This window comes from Lepus europaeus, chromosome 3 (genome assembly GCF_033115175.1).
Source record: "Lepus europaeus isolate LE1 chromosome 3, mLepTim1.pri, whole genome shotgun sequence".
Taxonomy (NCBI): Eukaryota; Metazoa; Chordata; class Mammalia; order Lagomorpha; family Leporidae; genus Lepus; species Lepus europaeus.
Genome location: NC_084829.1, coordinates 49,196,010 through 49,206,234, shown reverse-complemented (window position 1 = coordinate 49,206,234; position 10,225 = coordinate 49,196,010). Strand labels below are relative to the sequence as shown.

The following is a 10,225-nucleotide window of genomic DNA, read 5'->3' as shown; positions in this document are numbered from 1 at the left end:
CGCGCCCTCGAGAGCGCGATCTGATTGGCTGGAGGGGAGGCGGTGTCGGCCTCCGCCCCCCGACGCTCTGCCAGGTGTTTACACTTGCGCAGTGCGGGAGAAAAGAGCGTCCCGCTGAGTGGATCCCTGGCTACTCCTGCCCAGGGCGCAGAAAAGCAGGACAGAGAGAAACGGACGGGACAGTGAGTAGCTCTGTGCACCTGGAGTCAAGCCAGCCTTTCGCATCGCTAAATTCTTGTGGCTTCTCGGGCACCTCTACTCTCCCGTGAGCCTCTGTCCTTTATTTCCTCCTTCTTTAACTTTATGCTGTGACAGGTTCCCACTCTTCTCGGGTTTAGATTCTGGTCCCGACCGATCACTTTTTTCCGGCGAAGTCCTTGAGAATTCGGAAGTACTGCCGGAGAGAGCGGTTTTAGCACCCCCCGGAGCCATTGGCGCTGTCGTGTGTGCTCACCAAAGCACCCGAAGTGTTCCCATGGGCAGAGGTCATGCCGTGTACAATTCCCGAGGGGTGCGCTGGATCTACGGCTGCGTCTCTTCTAGGTTCTGGTTCATGGTGGTGTTTGCTTAAGAGGTGGCGAGACTGAACTTGACTTCTGTGGGTGGGGTTAGAGTGACAGATGGGATAGGAAAGAGCAGTCTAAACTGAAGCGGAAATTACTAACGTTTTCAATTTTGTCTAGAAAGAGCAGTTTTTTAGAAGTTCGGAGCCCTGGAATTTTAGAATCTGTATGTTTTCTCCTTGTATGTTTTGTATTTAATGATTACTTTATGCTAACATTACCTTTAATTTTCATGTGCTGTGTTGCCATCTCCAACCCAGATTGGCTAACATTGGAGATGATTTAGCCCTTCTTGAAATGCCAATGTGGAATCACGTGTGAATATATACACCTTGAAGGTTATTTCTTTCAGAACTTTTTTTCTCTTCACGGACGTGTTTTACAGCTTTGGGTTTTGTCATTCTTCTTAAGAAATCCTAATCATCAGTAACTTGTACTCACTTTGCATAGTGCTTTGAATGCTTAAGATCTCTCTCGATGGATATGCAGAGAAAATTTTGAGGACCCATAGCCACCAATAATAGTTACCTTCTTATCAAAAAAAAAATATATATATATATATATATATAATGTTTTTTTCTGCCTCTGCCAGTTTGCCATGTGATTGTCAGAAAGTCATTGTTGTAAAGCTTCTTTGCTAGCATTTGTTCAGGTTTAAGAAAATCCTATGATTAGGGGCCGGCGCCGGGGCTCACTTGGCTAATCCGCCGCCTTCGGCGCCGGAATCCCATATGGGCGCTGGGTTCTAGTCCCGGTTGCGTCTCTTCCAGTCCAGCTCTCTGCTGTGGCCCGGGAAGGCAGTGGAGGATGGCCCAAGTGCTTGGGCCCCTGCACCTGCATGGGAGACCAGGAAGAAGCACCTGGCTCCTGGCTTCGGAGCCAAAGGAGATTCTGAACGAAAAGAAGAGCAAGAGCTAATACATAGAACCTGGGTATTTGCAGTGAACTGTAAGTAATCTAGTATTTTTAGAACACAAACGTCTAGAGGACAAAGGCAGAGATAAGTCCAAGAAGTAAGCAGAGAACAGGTCGTGTAAGTTTTGAATGCCCATTGCCTGTTTGTCTTTTCACCAATTTTTCTCTGTCACCTAACCCAATATTTGTTACAAAGTAGACATTTTGAATGAAAAAAAAAAATTAGGATGCTATACTATATCCTCCACAGGGCACAGAGCCTCTGAAACATTTTGTGAAGCATGTAAGAGTCAGATTTGCATTGCTGTCCTAGTGTAGAACTGATCACAGGAAACTAACAATATAGTTAGTAAGACCAGCTAAGAGGCCATGGAAGAAGAGGACTGGAGCTGGAACAATGATGGTGACTATGGAGAAGATAGGCTAGCATTATAAAGTATCAGTTACAGGAAGCAGAACAGAGGAAGAGGTAAAATCAGACTGATATACCTTTTTCCTTTCCCCTTCTCACCAAATAGCTCCTATTTCTTCCCGTGTTTCTCTTCTAGGTCCGTTCTTATTCCTGTTGAGTGTATCCTTACTCTACCATGTTGAGGGCTAAGACTCAGCTTTTTTCACGTTCACCCCACTACCTGAGGGGGTTAAAGGAACCAATAAGCTCCAGGATAATAAGGCAACGATGTCTACATCAGCAACAACCACTTCATCCAGAATGGGCTGCCCTGGCTAAAAAGCAGCTGAAAGGCAAAAACCCAGAAGACTTAATATGGCACACTCCAGAAGGAATCTCTATAAAGCCCTTATATTCCAGGAGAGATACTAAGGACTTACCTGAAGAACTTCCAGGAGTGAAGCCATTCACACGTGGGCCATATCCCACCATGTATACCTTTAGGCCCTGGACAATCCGCCAGTATGCTGGTTTTAGCACTGTGGAGGAGAGCAATAAGTTCTATAAGGATAATATTAAGGGTGAGTTTTTACTCTGAGACATCACATTTATAAACCTCCTAATCGTGACTTTTTTTTTTTTTCAGAAGGGAAGCTAGTTAATCTCTGTAAAGATGGTATTCACTTTATAAATTTATAAAGACTATACTCTGAAAAAAAAAGGGATATTTAACTTTCCATGGTCAAATGAACAAAGAGTCAGAATAAAGTGCTAAATCCTTGAAAATAAACAACTCCTATGTGCACATTATATAAAAAGACTTAGGTAAAATGAAATTGTATGGAAAAAAAGAGATACAGCATTATTAGGTTAGGAGCTAGAGGGGAGGGGATTTTAAATAATACTCAAAACAACTAGTAAAGGATATAATGTGTTGCAATGAATTCAGTACAATCAGGCATTCATTTTCTGAAAAAGTATTTACTAGTTCTTGCTTATCTATGACATAATCATATTTTTAAATGTTAAATTTGAGGATTTTTATGTTTTTATCTCCCATGGAGGATTGAATTTATATTTAATGTAGACTGTTTTAGTTACTTAAAATTTTTGTATGGTTTTTATAATTCTGTTCCCAGAATGCCATAATAGTCAACACATCCTATTATGATCATGTAAGATAAAAGAACAAGAAACAGTAAGCATCCAAATGCTAAATATTAAATATATTAACTATATTTGAACAGTTAGATCTTTTCATGAATTATATAAATATTTCAATCAAAAATTTTGATATTAAAAAATAGAACATCTCAGCTGGTCCTGAGATAGGGGAGATATTGTGTTCCTTCCATTCTTATAGTGAGATTCAGAACTTAATTTGTGTATTTTAGCACATGAGAAACAGTTGACTCTCTTAGGAACTTAAAATATCTTTAGGTAAATTTGTATTGGCATGTTTGGACATAAAAATGTTTTAAAAGTATGCTATGTTGAGATGAATCAACACTCTTTGTAGTGTTAATCAGTTACCTGGATGTGAGACTTTTTAACCTTACATTATTTTTCTTTATATTTTTAGCTGGTCAGCAGGGATTATCAGTTGCCTTTGATCTGGCAACGCATCGTGGCTATGATTCAGACAACCCCCGAGTTCGTGGTGATGTTGGAATGGCTGGAGTTGCTATTGATACTGTGGAAGATACTAAAATTCTTTTTGATGGAATTCCTTTAGAAAAAATGTCAGTTTCCATGACCATGAATGGAGCAGTTATCCCAGTTCTTGCAACTTTCATAGTAACTGGAGAAGAGCAAGGCGTACCTAAAGAGAAACTTACTGGTACAATCCAAAATGATATCCTAAAGGAGTTTATGGTCAGAAATACTTACATTTTTCCTCCAGAACCATCTATGAAAATTATTGCTGACATCTTCCAATATACAGCACAGGTATACTTTATTGACTCTCACAGGTTTTGCTATGGTTGTTTGAATGTAGGAATTTTCTTACAAAATGCTGTAAGCTAATTTGAATTTGGTAACTCAGTCTGAGGAGTAGTTATAGTATACAGCTAGGGTGTTTTATTGTTTTGTAATAATTTTATGGTCTGTCATTACCTGTAGGAATCTGAGGAGTAGACATTTACTATATTGCCTTTATTGTTTTTCTCTGATATGTGGTAGAATCATAATTTACACTTTATTTCTATCCAGTGGTGTTGGACACATGGGGTGGATCATGATATCTGTTTTATTCCTTTTGAGAGCTGGATTGGAAGGTATTACTTACATCTGAACCCTTGATTAGGCCCTCCTATTCACCCTTGGGTTAGATTCATCTTCCCCAATCAGAGAGAGGGAGAGAGAGAGAGGAATAGAAGGCCCCTACAGTGTTTCCGTGGTAGCAGCAATTACTCTAGAGAGGAACAATTTTTTTTCTGCATTTTCCTTTGAGCAATTCATTTTTTTAAGGTTTTTATTTATTGAATACAAATTTCATATGTATAGCTTTTAGGACTATAGTGTTTGTTCTCCCCATCCCCCCCCCCCCCCGCCATCTCCACTCCCTTCCCACCTCCTACTCCCTCTCCCATTCCATTTTTCATTAAGATTAGTTTTTAATTCACTTTATATACAGAAGACCAACTCCCATCTAAGTAGAGATTTCCACTGTTTGCACCCACACAGACACACAAAGTATAAAGTACTGTTTGAAGACAGTCCTACATGAGGAGTAAGTGTACAGTGACTCCTGTTGTTGATATAACAATTGACACTCTTATTTTTGACCTCAGTGACCGCCTGAGGTGCTTGTCATGAGCTGAGCAATTCATATATATTTTCCTTATGTTTCACACTTTGGGTCTTGCTAGCAGTGATCTCCTTCTCCTTACCTACCTTAAAGTTTGCCCAATATTTCATGGCAAAGAGAATATCTTTTCACCATCGAATCTTTTTTTATCCTTTGCCTTTTTTTAATTATTAACTCAGAACTCTCGCAAGCATTGCCTACACTCCACATTTAATATTTAGCCTTTGCAACTTTGCAGTTTTATTTCATTTCATGTATTACATTTGTCCACATGAGTGTGTTGAATAGAATTGTTTGTTTCTTATCAATTTTTTAGATTTCAAGAACATTTACACAGGAAGATTTTGTTTGGGAATATATGGCAAACACAAATAGCAGTTGCTCAAACCATTTAGAAGTTAATTATCTTTCTTTTAAAAAGTCAGAGGGTAGGTTAGGAGCTTGCTTATATGTTACCTCCACAGTTATCAGGGTTCCATCCTCCTTTTAACTTTCTTGTCCTCTCTTGTTAAAGTTTCAGCTCATGCTTAAGGGAGGAGGTGGACCTCCTTTGTGGCAGAGAAGGACCCCACACCTCTAATTTAAAGGGGGCTTGCAGGAGGAACACCCAAAGTCTCATTTGTATCTCAATGGACACACTTAATATTAAGAGAAAATTGTACATGTGACTCTTAATACATTGGCCCTCTAAATTTATGGTTCCACTACTACAACAGGAGAGAGGAGAATGGTTATTGGAGTAGACTGTAGTAGTTTGTGCTGCTAAATACTTGGGTATTTCACTGTTTGAAAAATTCTGATGTCATAAACAAATTCATAATTGCTTTATATAATCCCTCATACATGTGATAACATACCAGCTTCAGATGTAGACCACAAATGTTTTATTTATTTATTTATTAATTTAAAAGATTTATTACACAGAGAGAAGAGAGGCAGAGAGAGAGAGAGAGGTCTTCCATCTGCTGGTTTACTCACCAATTGGCTGCAGCGGCTGGAGCTACACTGATCCGAAGCCAAGAGCCAGGAGCTTCTTTCAGGTCTCGCACGCAGTTACAGGGTGCCAAGGACTTGGGCCATCTTCTACTGCTTTCCCAGGCCATAGCAGAGAGCTGGTTTGGAAGTGGAACAGCCAGGTCTCGAACTGGCGTCCATATGGGATGCTGGCGCTTCAGGCCAGGGTGTTAACCCACTGCGCCACAGCGCCAGCCCCCACAAATGTTTTATTAAAGTACTTTGTATTTTTTAAATTTCTAAGTGTGACAAAATGCATGTAACATAAAATTATCTAAAACATTTGGAAGTATACAGTTAAGTGGCATCAGGTGCATTCACATTGTGGTGCAATCTTTGCCACCTTCTAACTCCAGAATTCTTAAATTTTTCTTTTTTTTTTAAACATTTTTTAAAAAATTTATTTATTTGAGAAATAGAGTTACAGACAGTGAGAGGGAGAGACAGAGAGAAAGGTCTTCCATCCGCTGGTTCACTTCCTAACTGGCCACAACCGCTGGAACTGCACCAATCTGAAGCCAGGATCCAGGAGCTTCTTCCGGGTCTCCCATGAGGGTGCAGGGGCCCAAGCACTTGGGCCATCTTCTGCTGCTTTCCCAGGCTGTAGCAGAGAGCTGGATGGGAAGAGGAGCAGCTGGGACTAGAACCAGCGCCCATATGGGATGCTGGTACCGCAGGCAGCAGATTAACCTACTGCGCCACAGCCTCCGACCCCTCTTTGATTTTTCAAAGCTGAAATCCTGTGCTTATTAAGCAAGAACTCCCCCTTCACCTCTCTACCCTCAAGCTGCCACTGGCAACCACATTCTTTCTATAGCTCTGAATTTGACTACTCTGGTTTCCTCATATAAATGCAATCATATGATATTTGTCTTTTATGATAGTTTATTTTGCTTAATATAATATCCTCAAGGCTTATTCATGTTGTAATATGTGTCAGGATTAATTTTTAAGGTTGAATAATACTTTAATACGTCAATGTTCTGCTGTTTCTACTATTCCTAAATTCTGCTAATAGTCTCCTCTGCATAGAGAAGTACATGTTTCCTTGTTTCATATATGTAAACTCTATAAACTGAGTCTTTCAATTCCATGCGATTCTATGCCCTCATTGATTTTATGATAGGCTATTTTTAAAAAACTCTTCGTTAATTATAAATTAAATATTTGAAAATGTAAATATATAATTATATTTTGGATATATGGTATAAACTCGTATACTACATATGATAGGTCCATGTTTTCTGTGTATATGGTATATTTAATCCATACCATACATTAACAATGAGAACAACATTTTTTTGTTGCTTTCTATGTTAAAGCCCTGGGCTGCATTTTTGGCATCCTATATAAGCACTGGTTAGAGTCCTGGCTGCTTCACTTCCAATCCAGCACTTTGCTAATGTACCTGGTAAAGCAGTGGAGGATGGCCCTAGTACTTGTGCCACCACACCCATGTGGGAGACCCAGAAGAAATTACTGTCTCCTGGCTTTGAATTGGCTCAGCTCTGGCCGTTGTAGCCATTTGGGGAGTGAACCAGCAGATGGAAGACCTCTCTGTGTCTGTATCTCTCTGTGTCTGTACCTCTCTGTGTAACTCTATCTTATAAATCTTTAACAACAACAACAACAAAGATATTTAGCTCTAATTCATTTCCACCAGGAGAATAAGAGATATAAACTTGATGGATGGTTCATGGATCAATTGGTTCGATTTGAGAGTGTGTGCCAACATTGTGGCATGACAAAGATAAGCCACCTGTTGTGATGCTGGCACCCATATCAGAGTGCTGGTTCAAGTCCCAGATTCTTTACTTCCAATGGAACCCTCTGCTAATGTGCCTGGGAGAGCATCAGAAGATGGCCCAAGGGCTTGGGCCCCTGTCATCCTGTGGGAGTTCCTGGTTCCTGGCATTGGCCTGGCCCAGCCTCAGCCCTGGGGTCATTTAAGGAGTGAAGGTCTCTCTCTCTCTGATATCCTGCCTTTTAAATAAATAAATATATAAATAAATCTTTAAAAATAATATATTGGAGAATAAATTAAATGTAACAGGTAAGCATTAATATTTTCAGATAGCATAAACTGAGAATATCAAAGTTGAACATGATTTTAAGATAATATTTACTTTTAGAAAATTAATTTCATAGACTCTTTTAATATTTTTATTCATGGTTATATTTTTATTGTCTTATCTAGAACATGCCAAAATTCAATTCAATTTCAATTAGTGGATACCATATGCAGGAAGCAGGGGCTGATGCCATCCTGGAACTGGCCTATACGGTAGCAGATGGACTGGAGTACTGTAGAACTGGACTCCAAGCCGGCCTGACAATTGATGAATTTGCACCAAGGTAAGTAAAGCTTGGGTATTGTCTCACCGTTAAGGAAATATACAGGACCATTTTATGAGTATACAGCAAAATATAGCTAAAATGAGTTTTTAAATATAAATGTCATGCTAGATTTAGATTCTTACATTTTATCTGAGTGATAATGAGGGAATAAGCCATTATTCTTTTTTTTAAAGGTTTATTTAAATTTTTTTTTTTTTTTTGACAGGCAGAGTGGACAGTGAGAGAGAGACAGAGAGAAAGGTCTTCCTTTTCCTTTGGTTTACTCCCCAATGGCCGCTGTGGCCGGCGCGCCATGCTGATCTGAAGCCAGGAGCCAGGTGCTTCTCCTGGTCTCCCATGCGGGTGCAGGGGCCCAAGCACTTGGGCCACCCTCCACTGCCTTCCCGGGCCACAGCAGAGAGCTGGACTGGAAGAGGAGCAACCGGGACAGAATCTGGCGCTCCGACTGGGACTAGAACCCAGGGTGCCAGCGCTGCAGGAGGAGGATTAGCCAAGTGAGCCGCAGCGCTGGCCTATTTAAATTTTTGAAAGGCAGAGTTATAGAGAGGCAGAAGCAGAGAGAGAGATAGAAAGAGGTTTTCCATGTGCTGGTTCACTCCCCAGATGGCCACAATGGCTGGAGCTGTGCTGATCCGAAGCCAGGAGGCAAGAGCTTTTTCTCGGTCTCCCACATGGGTGCAGGGGTCCCAGGACTTGGGCCTCCTTTCACTGCTTTCCCAGTCCATAACATTGAGCTGGATCAGAAGTGGAACAGCTAGGTCTCAAGGGATGCCAGCACTGCAGGTGGCAGCTTTACCCATTATGCCACAGCGCTGACCCTGCAATTATTTTTTATAAGCAAAAACATCAGAATTAAATTTGGGTATTTTTTTTGTAGATTAGAGGAATATCATCAGCTGTTCAGAGAACATGATTAACTTGTCCATTTTAACAAATTATGCTGAAATGTGAACATAAGGCAAGGACAATTTTATTTTTGTTTTTCCATTGAAAATATGGAAGTCATCTATTACCTTTTTTTCTGTTGTACTCATTTTATATAAATGTATTGAAATGCACAGTACTGTAGAAACATTTTGTTTCAAAAGAGCTGTCCTTACAGTTGTGTGAAAATTATGAAAAAACTTAAATGAAGTTTATGACGTATTTAAATGTGGGAGTCAAAAATCAGTCAATGGTTCAGTTAGTGCAGCAGTCACTTATGAAGCTTTGCTGGAAGCCAGACCCTACCATAGATGCTGGCAGTACAGCATAGGGAAAACATGACTTGTACTTTCGGAAGGCTTTTAGCCTAGTGACTGCTCCTTTATATAGGATATTGAACACTTACTGTGACAGCAGTTCTCAAAGTGTAGTCCAAAGATTCCTAGGGTATAATAAGATCCCTTCTCGAGTCTTTGAAGTCAACACTGTTTTCACTGCTACCTTGAAACTTTACCTTTTTCATTTTAATTTTCCCAAGAGTTCATAGTGGTGTTTTCTAGAAACCACATGTTAGGAGCTGGTGCTGTGGCGCAGCGGGTTTAAGTGCCAGCATCCCATATGGGGGCCGGTTTTAGTCCTGGCAGCTCCTCTTCCCATCCAGCTCTCTGCTATGGCCTGGGAAAGCAGTGGAAGATGGACCAAGTCCTTGGGCCCCTGTACCCACATAGGAAACATGGAAGCATCACCTGGCTCCTGACTTCAGATAAGCATAGCTCCAGCCGTTGTGTGCAATTGGGGAGTGAACCAACGGATGGAAGACCTCTCTCTCTCTGTGTCTACCTCTCTCTGTAACTCTGTCTTTCAAATAAATAAAATAAATCTTTTTTTAAAAAAAAAAAAAAGAAACCACATGTTATGTGATGTTGCAACAGATTGAATATAGAAGCAGAAAAAAGACTCCACGTGTTTTTTCTTTAAGTACACAGCAAGGGGAATTACAAAAAAATGGATAGCAATTTTTTTTATTTCAATTTTTTTGTTAAGGCTTATAGTTATTTTTCCTGAAAAATGTTATTCATGTTAGTATGTAGCCTTATCTTTACTTTAAAAGCTGGTAAATAAAATATTGATAATTATTACCCAAGTAAAGAACTGTTCTTTATAATCTTCAGTAATTTTTAAGAGTGAAAGAGATTCTGAGACCAAAACGTTTGAGTATTGTTATGTTTAGAACTTCTTCCTTCCAAG

The 10,225-nt window shown here is 40.0% G+C and overlaps 1 protein-coding gene across 2 annotated transcripts in view; it reads left to right on the top strand.

Moving 5' to 3' along the window:
* Positions 1-62: 62 nt before the first annotated feature.
* MMUT (methylmalonyl-CoA mutase) overlaps positions 63-10,225 on the top strand; it is a 32,162-nt gene continuing 21,999 nt past the window's right edge. The window contains exons 1-4 of one of the 2 annotated variants that reach the window (XM_062186245.1): positions 63-182; positions 2,027-2,450; positions 3,452-3,819; positions 7,893-8,050. In XM_062186245.1, the coding sequence (XP_062042229.1) occupies positions 2,066-2,450; positions 3,452-3,819; positions 7,893-8,050 (911 nt within the window). In that variant the 5' untranslated portion in view covers positions 63-182; positions 2,027-2,065. Of the gene's footprint in view, positions 266-2,026; positions 2,451-3,451; positions 3,820-7,892; positions 8,051-10,225 lie in introns of both variants that reach the window. The other variant, XM_062186246.1, reaches the window with a different exon arrangement.